Source organism: Anabrus simplex, chromosome 10, assembly GCF_040414725.1.
Source record: "Anabrus simplex isolate iqAnaSimp1 chromosome 10, ASM4041472v1, whole genome shotgun sequence".
NCBI classification, from domain to species: domain Eukaryota; kingdom Metazoa; phylum Arthropoda; class Insecta; order Orthoptera; family Tettigoniidae; genus Anabrus; species Anabrus simplex.
This window is the reverse complement of record NC_090274.1, coordinates 117,883,918-117,902,381: the sequence shown is the minus strand read 5'-3', so window position 1 is coordinate 117,902,381 and position 18,464 is coordinate 117,883,918. Positions and strand designations below refer to the sequence as shown.

General features: G+C 41.7%; 1 protein-coding gene across 1 annotated transcript in view; it reads left to right on the top strand.

Annotated features, from left to right (window-relative positions):
• LOC136881841 (zinc finger protein 135-like) overlaps positions 1 to 5,173 on the top strand; it is a 32,145-nt gene extending 26,972 nt beyond the window's left edge. The window contains exon 5 of the mRNA XM_068229368.1: positions 4,153 to 5,173. Within this exon, the coding sequence (XP_068085469.1) occupies positions 4,153 to 5,173 (1,021 nt within the window). The remainder of the gene's footprint in view (positions 1 to 4,152) is intronic.
• The last annotated feature ends 13,291 nt before the right edge of the window (positions 5,174 to 18,464 follow it).

Genomic DNA, 18,464 nt, shown 5'->3' with positions numbered 1-18,464 from the left:
TTATTCTCTACAGCCAAAATGATATCATTTGCTTAGAGAAGTGTCCATGGTATTGGACTGTGCAAGTTTGATATAATGGTGTCCATTACAAGAATGAACACCAGTGGTTATAAGGCAGGCCCTTGTGGACTCCTACACTTATGCGGAAGTCATCGGACGCTCCTGCGGCAGCTTGAACATAACTCCTTTGTTCCTTGTAGAGCAATTATACCCTCTCAACAATGTGCTCTAGGATGCCATGAACTTGTAGCGCTGGCTGATTAGGTTATGAGGTACACGATGGAACGCCTTCTCAGAGTCCAGAATTTCGTGATGAAGCCTCTTATTCTGTTCAGAGTGTCTCTCAAATAACAGCCCTGCAGCGTGGGTTTCTCTCATTGCGCCACAATTTTACACAAATCCAGATTGGCTTGTTGTATGTTTGGCTAAATCGCTAATCCTTTTGTCCAAGATTTGTTCTAAGTCTGTCATTGCGTGGCTCAGAAGTACGTTCGGGCGGTAATAAGAGAAATCGGCAGGGCTTCCCTTATTTTTATATGGATACTCCGTCGCCAGTCTGTTTGGTTTTGACCTTCTGTGATGAACTGGTTTGAAAGCTTCCTTTAGCCACACTGCTGCATCCCCCCATTTAGAGAAACAAAACTCGGCCGGAAGATAATCAGGACAGATGGCCTTCCCTGTTTTCATTTCCTTCAGTATAGCCTGGACTTTAGTGACGTGATTTTCCTATATTGGACCTTCAGCAGCGGAGGTGATTAGGACTGGTAGATACGGAAATTCCGTGATTGAAATTTTGTCAAAATAGTTCCGACAGTGTACTCGCGCTTCCCGCCAGTCGAGTACCAAATCATCTGTTTCCTCATTGATGCCGTAAAAATGTTGGATTTGTTCCGTTTTGCGATGCCTCGATTTGACTAGCCGTTAAATATTCCACTCGTTTTCGCGCGTGTCAAGTTTAATATGTAGACATATCTACCGGTTTGCTTTTGTTACAGAAATGACCTCTTTCACTTTACTAGTGGCTGCTTTGTAGGTATTCTAACGAGCAAGAACCTCATGGTACAGTTGTTTCTTCAACCGTACTGCATACTTAACATCTTCATTCCTTAGCCGTATGCCACGGTTAATCGTTCCTTGTCGTCGCCCTGATCAATTGTTTCAAGAATAGAGCGAACGGCGTCTTTCAGTCTAGTTCGGCTCAATTCAAAGATGGTGATTTGTGGCTCTGTAACTTTTGCAACAACGTTAGTCTCGTTCTTCAGGCGCCGCCAATTGGTCCATTTCCTGCGAAGTATTGGGCTTTTGTTGACTATCAGCAGCTTACAGATGACTGGTAGATATAATAAGGGACAACTGTTGTGAGTTTGCTTCCTGTCACTAGTATGTACTACGTGACTAGAACCGTGTGTTCACGTTGATCAGTTTCTACATAATCGGGAATTTGTTGGCCGTCGTTGTTCTTTTGTCCATATCCATGAACGCCATGGACTGTGTGTTATACCTTCCTCCATCCGCCGCGTCCATTCAGATCATCGGCAACGATGAGATAGTCAGCGGTCTTCCTGTCAGGAAGTGCCCAGAACGCATCTTTGGTTTCCGTGCGCACGCCAGTTTGTAGAGCGTTGCACTGAAAAATTTGAAGTTCCTTCTCTCCCCAGTGCGGATGAGTTACATCAAGCGATTGTCATAGTTTTGCACCTCGGAGGCTGCACCGTCAAATTTAGCTGATATGACAATATCAGCACCATGACTTTTCTCCACTCCATTTTTGTCCTGCACCTCACAGATTCCTATATGCCTTCTCTCAAGTTCTTTGGCTTATTTGCAACTTCATCCAGGCATAGTTCTCTGATGGGATACAGAATGGGGGTACTCACTTACTCAGCAGTCACAGCCCGTGCGACGGTAACCCTTGCATACTTTTCAGGCTGACTGGGCCCTGCCAACGCGCGTCCCTTTCAGAGGACGCCCTTACCTTGGTTCCGATTACGAGACATATTTCTGTAATCATGTGACGGTATTAATTTACGGCCGGCTTGTCTTGAACCAGATTAGAGCTCATGACAGCAAGTAGTTACGCCGCTCCGAACATGGGGAACAGACGCCTTTTGCAGCCGCTCCTCTAGAGAAGAAACTCTACGCTCTTTTCTGCATTAACTTCCAGAAAGGGAGAAATCGTCTTCTGGCAACAGCTCCGTACCGAACGTCTCCATCTCCGCCAAAAATGCCATTAAATACTTTGTACGTGTTTGGTATGCAACAGCTTTTATATTTTGCTCAAGTTCGTCGGCAGGCCCGTGAGGAACCCGTATCCGTCACCTGGGACACGCCACGTGTTACAGGAGTATAGCGGGTTCGTGGAGAATATTTATCAGTGCAAAATGAAATACCATTTCCCTGAAAAAATAATTGTGAACATGATAAATTACTTGTCACAAGAAACACGCAATCACATAAAAGAAGAACCGTTACAGACTGTTGCACCTTTTGCTTGGCGTGATATGCCACAAAACGTATGACATACAATCCAGTGTCGTATTTTCTGCCCCCTGTTGTCTAGTGGTGTCAACATGAGTATCTTGTGAGATGATCAAGAGGTCGATTCTGTCATATCTGGAATCAATGTGCCTCTTTTATATGTCCACTTATTTTCTCCTAAGAGTGCACTGATAACACGTGGTCGAGCTTCCCTTTACTTTCCTTGTGAGGAAGTCATGCATTCGACTGGGCCATGTGAATTCAGTGCACACAGCATAAATTGGGAAGTACCAATTCATGCTACCGTATATTTGGCCTGCGTGATCGACTTTTCCCATGTACCAGTTGTAAGCAGATCTCGCGTTTAACCAAGAAATTTGTATTTCTCGCCATTCTCTCCTAGAATATGTAGAACCATCTGCAGTGGGGTGACAGGCATTGCTATCGATTTATGTTATCAATCCAGTAAACATAATCACGTTTTCCGTGATCTTTTGAAATAAATGGAATCTCATTCCTTCCTTTACATAGCAGCAATATCCACTACGGTGAAATTCAACGTCTTGTCATCTCGAATTTTGGCTCAAGCCTTGACTTTCATGCTCCTTCTAACCGTATTGTTAAAGTAATACTTGTAAGAATATTCAAGGCATGATAGCTTGCGTTTGGATTCAAATTCAGGAAATCAGAGCATTGTAATAAAACACTACCACCACAGCCATAATCTGTCTTGCCTTTATAATGTCTATAAGAGCGGCACCTGGAGGAGAAAAGACATCATCAGTGTTAGGGAGAAAGCCGTCATATAATTGTTATATTTCAGCTCTTCCAGGATTTCATCAGGATGAGTGGTTTCCATGTTGCGCACGGCTTGTGTTAAAGACATCAATTAAGACGTAGACTGAAGTAATACATGGTAGTAGGTATGAACGTCCTGGTATAAGCCTACCGTCCTATATGTAGGATGGCTCTGTTTGATAGCACATCAAAGCCATATATTTAGGAATAACCACACAGTGACGTAATAGAATGCTACACGGATATAATCACAATGTACAAATACAATATGTATATATGTGTGACAAAATAACATTCATAAAAGATTAGCCATGGTTCAGCATATTTTGCTGACCGTCAGCAACTAATGTTCTCATTTAATTAATATCTACAACACAGATTCTCTCAAACAACCTCAACAACAAGGGCTTTTACAAAAATACTACTTGCCTTCCACGAAGCGCAGAGCGGTTGAACAAGATCGGAACTCCAAAGCAAATGTCGTCCTTTAAGTAGGAGAACAGACGTATAGAGATTTCAATAGACAAATATGTACCGGACTAAAGAACTTGCATTTCTCCTTTTAGGCTGGACCTCTGGTTGTCTATTAACTCGTACATTCCTAAATCGTGACGAGTTTCTTGCGCGTGATGTCGTGATTCGAGAGAAAATACGCAACACATCCGCGTAACAAGAGGGAGGTTTTGAAATTTAAGTCTATGCTCAGAATTTGACCTCAGAAGATGCTTACTCTTAGGAATGTGGTGTTTATGAGTAATGAGCTCTCTGCACAGTATATCAGTGATTGGAATGTCCAGTAGCAATTCGTTTGTGTGAGAGAAACAGTGGAGTAGGTTGTTGAACTATTGGTCACATGGTTTTAATTTGTTACTGTAGGTCGAGACCCGAGGTGAGCTATAGAGATCATCAATCTCCGGATGGTGGATCACCTTGTTATAGGTGTAATTTGTGTGGTATATTCCTGCCTGGGAAGTTGGGCCTCTTGCAACATCTGGAAAGACACAAAGATGACCATCCTTTCAAGTGCAATCACTGCGAAAAACTCTTCGACAGCGGAAGCAGCTTGTCGGAACACCTCTCGATCCACTCGCTTCTAGTGTGCGGATGTCGCAATAAATGCTTTACAGAGATGAACATGCTGACAGATCAAATGCAGTTGCACACAAATTTGTTAGCAAATGAGTGCTCAGTGTGTCATAAAAAGTTCAAGAACTTGACGTACTTAAACAACCACATGCGGTCTCATACAGACTGGAATTCCCACTATTGCAATATCTGTGACAAATCATTCAGCCGTAAAAGCATTCTAACTTATCACATGCGGACTCACACAGGCGAAAAACCTTACATATGCAATGTGTGTGGCAAATCCTTCAGCACGAAGTTCTACCAAGCTACTCATATGCGGATTCACACAGGCGATAAGCCTTATTTATGCAATATCTGTGGCAAATCATTCAGCCAGAAAAGCGGTCTAACTTATCACATGCGGACTCACACAGGTGAGAAACCTTACATTTGCACTGTGTGTGGCAAATCCTTCAGAACGAAAGCCTACAAAGCTACTCACATGCGGGTTCACACAGGCGAGAAGCCATATATTTGCAATGTCTGTGGCAAATCCTTCAGCCAGAAAGGCCATGTAACAGATCACGTGCGTACTCATACACGTGATAAGCCGCACCAGTGCAACGTCTGTGGAAAATCCTTCAGCCGGAAATTCCATCTAACAGGTCACATGCATATTCATACAGGAGATAGGCCATACTGTTGCAATTTCTGTGGTAAGTCATACGTTCAGAAATACGACTTAGCAGTTCACATGCGGACACACTCAGGTGAGAAGCCAATTGATGCATTGTATGTGGCAAATTCTTCAGCATCAGAACCAGCCTAGTAAATCACATCCGGACTCACACAGGTGAGAAGCTTTTCTCCTGCAATGTCTGTGGCAAGTTATTCAGCAGGAGATCCCACCTAGAACGTCACATGCGGATTCACACTGTCGAAAGGTGCACTGATGGAATGACTGTGGAAAATAATTCAGCCAGAATGTCCATATAACAGACCACATGCGTATTCACACCAGCGATAAGCCACACTGGTGAATGTCTTTGGCAATTCATTCATCCAGAAAGGCGACCTAGCAGTTCAGATGCTGACTCACACAAGGCATAAGCCTTATAGCTGGAATATCTGTGGAAAATTTTCAGCATCAAAACCATCCTAGCAGTTCTCATGCGGACTCACACAGGTGAGGAGCCATACTATGTAATGTCTGTGGCAAATTTTCAGCCAGAAATTCATTCTAACAATTCAGATCCAAACACACACGAATGCTCAGTAGTGCGTTAAAATGTTCAGTGAATCATGTAACTTAACCACGCACATGTGAACAACACTGGAGAGATGCCGCACTGCTCCGTGTTTTGTGGCAAATCATTCGCGTGCGGCCCCACGCTGTCGGTGCACACGGGCCAGACGGCGCAGGAGCGTTACGTCACGTCGTGATGAAGCCGCACGTGATTTAATACTAATGTTATTTTGCTTTACGTCCCACTAACTACTGCACGAGAGTTCGGAGTTCCACAAGAGCTTCTCTAATTTTGGAGATGTAGCCAGGCACATGCGTTCACTCACAGCATAGAAGTAATCAAGTGCTTCAGCCAGAACGGCACCTTCTCGGCACACCTCATGATGTACACCGGAGGGCGGTCCATCCCTTTGTGTCATTTTCTCTGAGAGAAAATTTTCAAGTAACATAATGTCAGTCCGTTTGCGAAAAGAGTAACGGACATTTCATTTGTTATCTCCTCACCAATCACAGATATATGACAACCGCTTGTTCTCAACCATGGACTACACTTTTTCTGTTTTCGGACTAAAGTAGAAGAGTGCTAATTAACAATCATAGGGGAGCCGTCGAGATGCGAGAATAAGTAATCCGGATAACACAGAGGAATCATACAGCAAAGACAAGTGGTGAAGGACTAGAAGTGTAGGAAAGAAGTACTCAAACTTTCGATTAAACAAGTCAAGGGATACGTAAGTGCCTATTCAAGTTATAATAGTTATAATTGAAGAAATTGTTGCTGAAAACTGAGCACACCTGTGCTCCCCCTTCCTACTCGTCGTGTGTTCCTTTAGTTATGAGTAGACCAGTAGCTCAAAACTGTACATGCTCCCTCGGCACTTCTACGATAATATTGGTCTGTCAACCGGTTCTGATTGCAAAATGAAAGTTCAACAGTTCCCGTTGCTATTCATGAAGATCACGTAGTTCTTGAGGGGGCGTCTAGGTAAGGACTCGTATGGCGACAGCTGCAGTATACTCGTACTTAAGTTTCTCCATTTGTGTTTACCTGGTGGCAGATAATTGACCACTCGCTTTTCTCTGATGAAACCACAAGGAAGTCACTAAAGATCTCATATATCTCAACGTTGCGATTGTTGAAGGGAGATACTGAGTACTGAACTTTTTCCTCGTGTCAAACTGATGTTGCAAGTTATAAATCTCATTCCGTATTGACGGTTATCACTTTACAAATAAAAATATTTATAAAATCCTCCTTATCAATTCAAGTCAAGTCGTCTGTTAGATGAAGCAACCACATCGACATAGATACACAGTAAGCCGCACACAGGCTTAGTTGTCAGTGTGACTTGAGGCTGACAAGGTCATCTCCATTCGAGACAACAACTTTTATTTACATGTAAGTTAAATGAGTTTTCATTTCGTAAATTATTTTTTTAACTTGTTTTTCGTCCACTCATATATTCCTTTTTCTCATTACAGATGTCACACACGTTTTAAGCTATAGTATTGACGGTCTCAGTAAGCTTCTCAGCACAGTGTTTTCATTTTAACAGTCAGCAAGTTTTATTTCACAATTCAAGAACGATCTATTAGACGAGAGGACTTTGTACCTCAATATGTCTTAACTCACTAATCATGATCACTGTCACTTCACTTCATTACGATTTTTAATTTCTTTGTGTATTAGACGGAATGAGTAATTTGAAGATAAAGGTTGCCAAATTAGGTAAAGATTTATGTATTTTAAGAAAATGTCTAACTAATGACGTCACTAATTTTTAAAAATTTGCTAAGAAGACTCATAGGGACACGGCTAAAACCCGCGCGACTCAACGAAAAACGGATAAAATTTGAATAAGAGAGGAAATTAAATTCCTTCAAAAGAAAAAAAGCTCTTCTTAACAATAATCTTTACGACACTCATTTAGAAGTTTCGACCTTATTATGTCCCCTCCAATGGAATACTTTTCTGGCTAACGTCACCAATAGACTCGATAAGGTTTTACTGCAAAAACCAAAGCACTCTTGATAAGAAGTGGAATAACTTAATAAAAGCTTCCCACAATACCCCAAACACGCAGAATCGAACGTTTTTTACCCGCCAGTAGTGAACCTCAGTCAAGTTGACCTTGATCCTAAGGACCTCACGATATCGAATAAGGGACAAAAACAACTGGGACACGTCCTTCAACCACGACGATTTAATCATTCCGTTGGCTGAATCTGAATTAGCAGTTAATAGGTTACCTACAGAGTAGTATAATGGGACAGTTCGGCGGCCACCTCCTCCTCCAGGCTCCCAGGGGCCACTCCGCCTCCTCCTCCCAGAGGCCCCCTCTTCCTCCCGCGGGAAATTTGAATTTTGGCGGGAAATTGGAATTTTGGCGCGAGATTTGAATTTGTAAACAAAGCCGCGTGCCTTTTTTTACAGCCAAGTGCTTTTTGACAGACAACAACGTGTCGCTAACCTCAGTGCAGCCATCTTGACGGACCTAATCCTCAGTGCTAACAACTTAACCTCACTAGCGCGAGATTTGAATCGGTAAACAAATCCGCGTGCTTTTTTGATAACCACGTGCTTTTTGACAGCTATCATGGACAACAACGCATCGCTAACTTCAGCGTTGCCATCTTGACGGGCCTAAACCTTAGTGGTACCAACTTAACCTAACTAGCGCGAGATTTGAATCGGTAAACAAATCCACGTGCTTTTTGACAGCTGACATCTGCCATCTTTTATCGACAGAGCCCAGTGCTGCCCTCTTTAGCTACTTACCTTTGAAATGTGGTGGCGGATAATTCGAAAAATGCTTTTTGATTGCAGCCATCTTTAATCGACAGAGCACCGTGCTGCACTCTGGTGACAGGCAATTCCACGTGACAGCAGCCATCTTTAATCAAGAGAACACCTGGCTGCACTCTATGTGGTGGCGGCAATTTGAAAAATTTCACTTGCTCTTGTTTGGAAACAAAGCCACGTGCTTTTTTGACAGCTACCATCCGCCATCTTTAATCAAGAGAGCATCGTGCTGCACTCTAGTTGAAATGTGGTGGCGGCAATTTGAAAAATTCCACGTCCTCTTGTTTGCAAACAATGCTACATGCTTATTTGGCAGCTACCATCCGCCATGTTTAATCAAGAGAGCACCGTGCTGTACTCTCTAGTTGAAATGTGGTGGCGGCAATTTGAAAAATTCCACGTGCTCTTGTTTGGAAACAATGCCACATGCTTATTTGACAGCTGCTATCCGCCATCTTTAATCTATAGAGCAAAGTGCTGCCCTCTTTAGCTGAAATGTGGTGGCGGATAATTTGAAAAATGCTTTTTTGACAGCAGCCATCTTTGAGCACCGTGCTGCCCTCTTTAGCTAGGTACCTTTGAAATGTGGTGGCAGGCAATTCCACGTGGCAGCAGCCATCTTTAAGCACCGTACTGCACTCTCTGTTTCGGTGGCAAATTCCACGTGCTCTTGTTTGGAAACAAATTCACATGCTTTTTTCTGACAGCTTTCATCCGCCATCTTGCATCACAAACCTCAGTGCTGCACTTTTTAGCTAGATACCTTTGAAATGTGGTGGCGGCAATTTGAAAAATTCTATGTGCTCTTGTTTGGAAACAAAGCTACGTGCTTTTTTGGCAGCTGTCATCCGCAATCTTTAATCAATAGAGCACTGTGCTGCTATCATGCGCGCAATTTCGTCAGCTGTTATCCGCCATCTTTAATCTACAGAGCACCGTGATGCCCTCTGTAGTAGCGGGCAATTTGAAAAGTTCTGTTAGCTGTCATCCGCCATCTGTAATCAAGAGAGCACCGTGCTGCCATCTTTAGCTAGATACCTTTGAAATGTGGTGGCGGCAAATTGAAAAATTCCACGTGCTCTTGTTTAGTAAACAAACTCACGCGCTTTTTGTCAGCTGTCATCCGCCATCGTGCATCGCAATCCTCAGTGCTACACTCATTAGGTACATACCTTTGAAATATGGTGGCGGATAATTTAAAAAGAAAAATTCTACAGCAGCCATCTCTCGACGCTAATTGCACAAGATGGTGGCTATACATGACTCCTTAAAGGTGCTTATGCAAGATGGCCGCTATACATAGGTTCTTATGAGACGCACTTGGGATGCTTGCGCAAGATGGCTGCTGCTCTTATGAAGAAAGCTAGCTTAGAGGCTAACGTGTCTTGCTAGTTCGATTCATTAAATTTGGGGCTTAAATATAAAATGTTAAATATCTCGAAAACGGTGCATCGTAGAGCAAAACGGACAAAAAATTTCTGCCCAATACCTCGGTTCGCAGTATGGGGAACAAGAAAAACATAGTCTAATGATGAGATAAACGGTTCGGTTCCTACTTAGGCCCTTTGGCATTCGCTCTGTTTTAGCTTGTATTGAAGCAAGTCTTCGTAACATGATCAGGTCTGGCTATGGTAGAGTGTATAACGAGCCGTGCAGGTTCGATTCATTAAATTTGAGGCTTAAATGCAAAATGTTAAATATCTCGAAAACGGTGCATCGTAGAGCAAAACGGACAAACTCTTTCTTCCCAATACCTCTTTTCGCAGTACGAGGAACATGAAAGCATAAGAAAAACGTAGTCTAATGATGAGATCGACGGTTCGATTCCTACTTAGGCCCTTCGGCATTGGCAGGTATTTAATTCTACAAGATGGCGGCTATGCATAGCTTCTTATGAGACAGCTTAAGAGCGCTTGCACAAGATGGCTGCTGTTGTTATGAGACGCCCTAGGGGTGCTTGCGCAAGGTAGCAACGACAAGACGGTGACTATACACAGCTCCTTATGATACGGCCTAGAGGTGCACACACAAGATGGTGGCTGCTCTGATAAAGAAAGCTAGCTTTGCATCGGGCAGGTATCTTTACAGCACTAAACCTCATACCTTTGAAATGTGGTGGCGGGTAATTTGAAAAATTCTACGTGCTTTTTCTTAACAGCAGCTATCTTCAAACAATAGCGGCTATACATAAGCTGTTAAGGCTTCCCCTTATGTCAAGACATACCTCTATCGAACAAGTTTAAACTTGCATCGGGATAGCTAGAGTAAGCACGTGCTGCAGTGATGACGTCATTATGCATGTTTAGACTTGCAAATCACAAAAGAAACATAACAAGGCTAGAATCGAACACTGCACTCTATGCCGTTAACTTTATCATGTTATGGGAACATTGATTGAAGTGTTTGGAACACTAAATAAGTGATCAAGACTAAAATAGAACACTGTACTCGATACAACATGTGTTTAGAACATGTTAGGGGATACCTTTGTTCTAAGAAGATTAGATGACCGCACTTTCCTTGTAGGGCTAATAGGCTAAAGGGCTAATGGGCAAAAGGGCTAATGGGCTAAAGGGCTAGGGTGTCTCTCCTCTCTTTATCGTGTCTTGAGACCGGCTCTACAACTAGAGGCGGAGTTAACACCCTATGGAAGGGAGAATGTTGAGAAATAATCTATACGAATATAGCTACTCGATCGACTATATACTACAGATGGATGACTTAGGTGAGGGTAAGCGCTTACTTAATAATACCTACATGTCGTAATTCATGCTCTATTTCAAAAATATCCTCTTTGTACTGTGTGTAACCAGCATCACGATTGGCTCTTAGCAGTTGTCAACGTTTTACGAGTACATTGGGGTCTTTACAGTATCTTATATCTACATAGGGTAACAGAGGCTTGTTGTGAACTTTGAGTCTATATGCAGATAGTTGATGTGTAGGGACGTGTTTTGATGTAATACGTGCTTCAGCATTAGCGTTTCTAGGCACAAACTTAACTTGTTTCGGTAGCGATGAAGCGTTGAAATTTCCTTCTTCTTTACCTTGTATCTCTTCCTGAGATGTTTGCACTGCGACAGAACGTGTAGTAGGCTTAGGAAATGAAGTAAAATTATCAAGCTGTAATGGCAATGAAACATTAAGATTTCTTCTTCTTCTACTTTCCCTTTACTACTGTTTTGATCAACATCATTTTCCCTATTATATTAATCATGATCTTGCCTCTCATTACCTTGAAGTTTGTGATTAGTAACAGGGCTTGTAACAGGCCTAGACTACAAGGGAGAATTAAAAAACTCTCGCAGAGGTGTACTTTTTAAACATAAATCAGTGTTCGCTTGAATATAGTTGAGCTCTTTGTATTTTGTTCCCGATGAAACTACATTACACGCGGCTTCATGACGTTGAGCGTTGTATGCGTTCTTGAACTCTCTTCTACAATGTTTGCATTGAAAAATTGTCCTACATGATATCTCATGACGTCTCTTGTGATAGCTTCGGGAAAATGCTTTTCCACTCTCTTCGCAAACATACCTAGAAATAGGTTTTTCCATGACGGACTTTTATCTTCTGCTAACAGATTCTTCTTTAAATCTACTTGACACTTGTTACTCTGTACTTCGATGATGCGAACAGCTTAGCGATTAACAGTAAACTAACATAAAAGCGTATAACCAAGGTAGCAACAGTAAGGTTTAAGCCCATCAAGATGGCAAGAGTGAGGTTAGCAATGTTCTGCTGTTGGATTTTAAATTCCGCACTATAACATGCATAAGGTGGCAGCCTTGAGGTTTACCGCCGCCAAGAAGGCAGCAGTGAAGTTAGCAACGCTCTATTGTCCTTTAAAGTGAGGTTAGGGTCCATCAAGACGACAGCTGTCAAAAAAGCACGCGGCTTTGTTTACCAAACAAGATGTTCTAAACACATGTTGTATCGGGTACAGTGTTCTATTTTAGTCTTGATCACTTATTTAGTGTTCTAAACACTTCAATCAATGTTCCGATCACATGATAAAGTTAACGGCATAGAGTGCAGTGTTCGATTCTAGTCTTGTTATGTTTCTTTTGTGATTTGGAAGTCTAAACATGCATAATGACGTCATCACTGCAGCACGTGCTTACTCTAGCTATCCCGATGCAGGTTTGAACTTGTTCGATAGAGCTATGCCTTGACATAAGAGGAGGCCTTAACAGTTTATGTATAGCCGCTATTGTTTAAAGATAGCTGCTGTTAAGAGAAAAGCACGTAGAATTTTTCAAATTACCCGCCACCACATTTCAAAGGTATGAGGTTTAGTGCTGTAAAGATACCTGCACGATGCAAAGCTAGCTTTCTTCATCAGTGCAGCCACCATCTTGTGTGAGCACCTCTAGGCCGTATCATAAGGAGCTGTGTATAGTCACCGTCTTGTCGCTGCTACCTTGCGCAAGAACCCCAAGGGCGTCTCATAAGAGCAGCAGCCATCTTGTTCAAGCGCTCTTAAGCTGTCTCATAAGAAGCTATGTATAGCCGCCATCTTGTTGAATTAGATAGCTGCCAATGCCAAAGGGCCTAAGTAGGGATCGAACCGTCGATCTCATCATTAGACTATGTTTTTCTTATGCTATCATGTTCCTGATACTGCAAACCTGGGTATCAGGTGGAAAAATTTTATCCGTTTTGCTCTACGATGCACCGTTTTCGAGATATTTAACATTTTGCATTTAAGCCCCAAATTTAATGAATCGAACCTGCACGGTACGTTATAATCTCTAGTAGTTATGTAGAAAAGTGACTACGTAAATAAAGCACAATCCTTTGACGTAATAAAAAATATCCTACTAATAGAATACAAAGAGAACTGAAATCTTTAATTAAGAACCTTTTATTCTTGTTTATTGAGATAGAAAAATCAAAATTGTTCATCATGAATCCCAAGTTACCTACGGCGAAAGCGTTACCGAAGATTCACAAGGCGGATGTCCCATAAGGCCAGTTATTAACTTCAGAAGTAGTCCGACGTACAAAATATCCCAATATATTCACAATTTTCTTAAAACATATTATTTCTTTCAAGCTAGCACGTCAATTTAAAATTCCCTGGAATTCTGCAATAGAATAAAAAATCTCATTTTACCGAAACAATACACCCTTCACTCCTTTGACATAGTCAATATGTACGCGAATGTACCCGTCAATAAAACCATGGAAGTAGTAAAAAACAATCTTCCCAAATTCAGTAAATTGACTGTAGGGGAGATAGAAGTGTTTATTCAGATCCTCAAGTTTACATTAAATAATGGCTTCTTCACTTTTAATAACATCATATACCAACAGAAGGGTCTTCCTATGGGGTCACCGGCTGATATTTACGTAGATTTCCTTGAATTATAAGTAAAATTAATTGGGCTCGGTATATGAATGATACTTTTATTATCCTGGATTCTCACATTACTGATAGCAACACCGTTCTTGAATTACTTAATAACCTGGATCCGCACATAAAGTTTACGATATAATCCGAGAACAACAATTCCCTTAATTATTTCGATTTAACTATTACTCGCAATCAGAATAAAACCATTTCTTTTAATATTTACAGTAAGCCCACTCACACAGTAAACACAATCCACCAAACTTCTCTACACCCAGGGACACAGAAGAAGACAGCTTACAATGGTATGTTTTCCAGAGTTCTTAATGTTCGTTTATCCCATAAGAGTTTTAGAAAGGAAATCAACACCATTTATGCAATAGCCGAAGGCAATGGTTTCGGTAAAGCTTTCGTGAACAAAATTCTCAATAAATGTTAAAACCAAGACCACCTTAGAAAAAGAATCTTCCCCTAAGGAGAAGTTCACCACATTTACCTTTAATAATAGCATATATCCTATTTCAAACATCTTTAAAAAACACAAGTTAAAAGTAGCTTTCAAGACCGTTCACACCAATGCAAAAACGTTTTTTAATTATCATAACTACACATTTACCATCTTGAGCCCAGATTTAGGGTCTGATGTCCATCCCGCCACCATTTTGGAGGGGCCTAACTGCACAGTGGCTATTTTGGACCTATGTTTAACGGTCAGATACACTTACCTCATCACAGACGCTGTTTTGGAGTTGCCTATCAACACAGTCGCTATCTTGGACGCAGTTTTACTGTTAGATGTCCTTCCCTCATCTTAGACACCATTTTGGATGTGCACAACTACACAGTCTTCATCTTGGGCCGGTTTTACGGTCAGGTAACCTCTCCTCATAGGCACCATTTTGGAGGGACCTAACTACGCAGTCGCCAACTTGGAATCCAGCTGCTGAAAGGTCAGCTGAAGCCTTTACGTCTCCATACGACAGTAAAGAGCAAGTCCAAAAATGCATGGTCTTGAGGCGGACTGGCGCAGGCCTTTAGAGCTGTGACATTATAATATGACAAATGTCACCCGAGAGACTGATGCCGTCCTCATCTTCTGGCCTCCAGTTTATGGGTAGATGCCCTCCTTCTCCTCCTCATCTTCTGGCCCAGCTTTACGGATAGATGCGTTCCTCCTCCTCATCCTCTTGCGCAGTATTACTTACAGATGCTCTGTCCGACTGTAATACTGAAGTCATTCGGTTTTTTAACATGTAGCGGTCACGTCGACATGGTTATGCATGATATGACTTGTTCGTTGAAAAGGTTACTCTCTAGTAAACTCAAGCTTTTACGATAGGTGTACGGAGGCAAAGGGAATGCAATAAGTAGAATTTTTTAAATTAATAAAATAGTTATTTTGTAATTATTTACAAAATTAAACAAGCTACTGCCGGTTTTATCCCATTTCCAGTGGTGGCCGGTGCAGAAAATCAGTTGTGTGCTGTAACCCATCCCCACTCCAAAAAGTAAAAATATTTAAAAACATACCGGTATGTGGTTTTCAAGAGGCTCTCCACTGAGTTTTCCACACCAAACAAACGCGCAAATAACCCCAACACATATACACATTCCTCATAAAAAACTATATAATTAAACACATAATAACACCTGCAATAGCAAAATCACGATCTCAAACACTTGGTCTGAGCGCGCATAAACAGAACTGCCCAATGTTACTAACATCATTGAAATAAAACCAGCAACGTCGTAATGCAAAATTATATGTTATGTTTTTATAGTGTCATTTATAAACTAGACATTTTAATTAAAGAAAATCACAAGATCGTGTCCTTATTTTGACAACATAAAAAGTACAATTTTTATAGTTCATCGATTTTTTTTTTTTTGCTAGGGGCTTTACGTCGCACCGACACAGATAGGTCTTATGGCGACGATGGGATAGGAAAGGCCTAGGAGTTGGAAGGAAGCGGCCGTGGCCTTAATTAAGGTACAGCCCCAGCATTTGCCTGGTGTGAAAATGGGAAACCACGGAAAACCATTTTCAGGGCTGCCGATAGTGGGATTCGAACCTACTATCTCCCGGATGCAAGCTCACAGCCGCGCGCCTCTACGCGCACGGCCAACAGTTCATCGATTTACAAATGTGGCTATGGAATAGGAAAGTTGGTAGCATTCTGTCCTCTTTGGTATTAAAAGACCTGGCGCGAACAGCTCTATAGTATTTTGTTTTAGCGTTTGCCTTGAGCGATCCCCTCTTAAATACTACCGCTGTGTCAAGAGGGTGCCAGCTGCCACGTTCTTATGTCGGTCGTAATGCAAGTGCTGCCTCTCTGTGGTCGAACGAGGAATCACTGTGAAGTGATGTCTTGGCTGTTGTTTCCACAGCCTATCGGAACACATTCTCTTTGTGTCGGAAAAGTTCGGCACGCATGCGCAAAAGGCAGAGTTCCTGGTTTCTCTGAGCTGTGATCGCACAGCACCCGGCGTGGAGCGCACCAGTAGTTACCTGGTTGTGAGGGGAGTTGAATAATTTCCTATTCTTTGGCTGACGTCTCTTTCAATGCACTGCATTTGATTGTAGATAATATTTTTAATCTAATTTATTTTCCCAATAGGCAGTGTGCTGCAGCCTCTGCCCATTTCTACATGTGATGTCGCCGTCTACAACGGTAGGTGCAATGAATTCGTTCTTGTAACTCATGTGCGTCTTATCTTTAAAGAGCAGTTACACAATACTACCCCTACGTACTTCTTCCTCTGTTTCTTGAATCTCTCGTCCATACACTTTGTAACCAGCATCTTGATAAGCTCTTAGGAGTTGTAATCGTTCAACGTGTAAGTTAAGGTCTTTACAGTATCATACATCTGCATAGGGGAACAGAGCTTTGTTGTTAACATTAAGAATACCTGCAGTCAGTTGATGCATACAGAACGGAAGAACTTGGTTTGATGTAGTATGTGGTTCTGCAATGTTATCTGTTGATAAAATCTTAATACGGTTTGGTTGTGAGGAAGCGGTAAATCTTCTTCCTTTTCTTTATCTTCTATTACCACATCTTGCTTCTCTTCTTGAGATATTTGCACAGCGACAGAACTTGTAGACGGCTTATAAAATAAAGTAGAATGAAAAACCTCACATGGTGTTGTATGCGCGAACAAACGTCTACGTTCCACAGAGAGGCTGTAAGGATCAGATTTTCAGTATGTGCCAGGTAATTGAAAAATGCTACGAGAGGAACAGGCACTTGTGTTTATGTTTCGTTGATCTAGAGAAAGCATATGACAGAGTACCGAGGGAAATAATGTTCGCCATACTGGGGGGACTATGGAATTAAAGGTAGATTATTAAAATCAATCAAAGGCATGTATATTGACAATTGGGCTTCCGTGAGAATTTATGGTAGAATGAGTTCTTGGTTCAGGGTACTTACAGGAGTTAGACAAGGCTGTGATCTTTCACCTTTGCTGTTCGTAGTTTACATGGATGATCTGCTGAAAGGTATAAAATGGCAGGGATGGATTCAGTTAGGTGGAAATGTAGTAAGCAGTCTGGCCTATGCTGACGACTTGGTCTTAATGGCAGATTGTGCCAAAAGTCTGCAGTGTAATATCTTGGAACTTGAAAATGGTTGCAATGAGTATGGTATGAAAATTAGCCTCTCAAAGACTAAATTGATGTCAGTAGGTAAGAATTTCAACAGAATTGAAAGTCAGATTGGTGATACAAAGCCAGAACAGGTTGATAATTTCAAGAATTTAGGTTGTGTGTTCTCCCAGGATGGTAATATAGTAAGTGAGATTGAATCAAGGTGTCTTAAAACTAACGCAGTGAGCTCACAGTTGCGATCAACAGTATTCTGTAAGAAGGAAGTGAGCTCCCAGACGAAACTATCTTTACATCGGTCTCTTTTGAGACCAACTTTGCTTTACGGGAGCGAAAGCTGACATGAAAGTAGCAAGAATGATTGCTTGTACAAACAGGTGGGAACAATGGCAGGAGGGTACTCGGAATGAGGAGATAAAGGCTAATTTAGGAATGAAGCTGTACGCATAAACCGGGTTCGGTGGTGGGGTCATGTGAGGCGAATGGAGGAGGATAGGTTATGGACTCTGTTATGGAGTGTAAGAGAAGTAGACGGTGATGGCTAGACTCAGTTTCTAACGATATGAAGATAAGTTGTATAGAACTAAATGAGGCCACAACACTAGCTGCAAATCGAGGATTGTTGCGACGTTTAGTAAATTCACAGAGGCTTGCAGACAGTCTGTAATGATAATGTATGTATGTTGAAATATTCACGGAACATGATGTGTCCTGGATATGTATTTGCAGGTAGTTTGAGCATATCTCAATAGATGGCTATAGTATTCCTGAAATTTTGAAGAGAAATGCACTTGAAAAATAATGGAACAAAAGTCTCTGTTACCTCGTTTCCCGCGCGTGCGCTCGAAAATATCACGAATTGAACGCAGTGTAATGAACACATTCTAGTCCGGAGATTGTTCTGGTTTGTTCCGTCTTATATTACTGAGTTTGTTACTGATCGAAACCATAATCATGCAATCAGACGGTAGTGATGTGCTGTTGTCCCCAAACAGTGTACACAAGTTGATGAAAAACAGATGCAGGAAAAGGAAACGTGACCCTAGTGAGTGAAAAGATGTTCGCACCAAATCATAATTAGCCCAAACATTTAAAATAACACAATTCT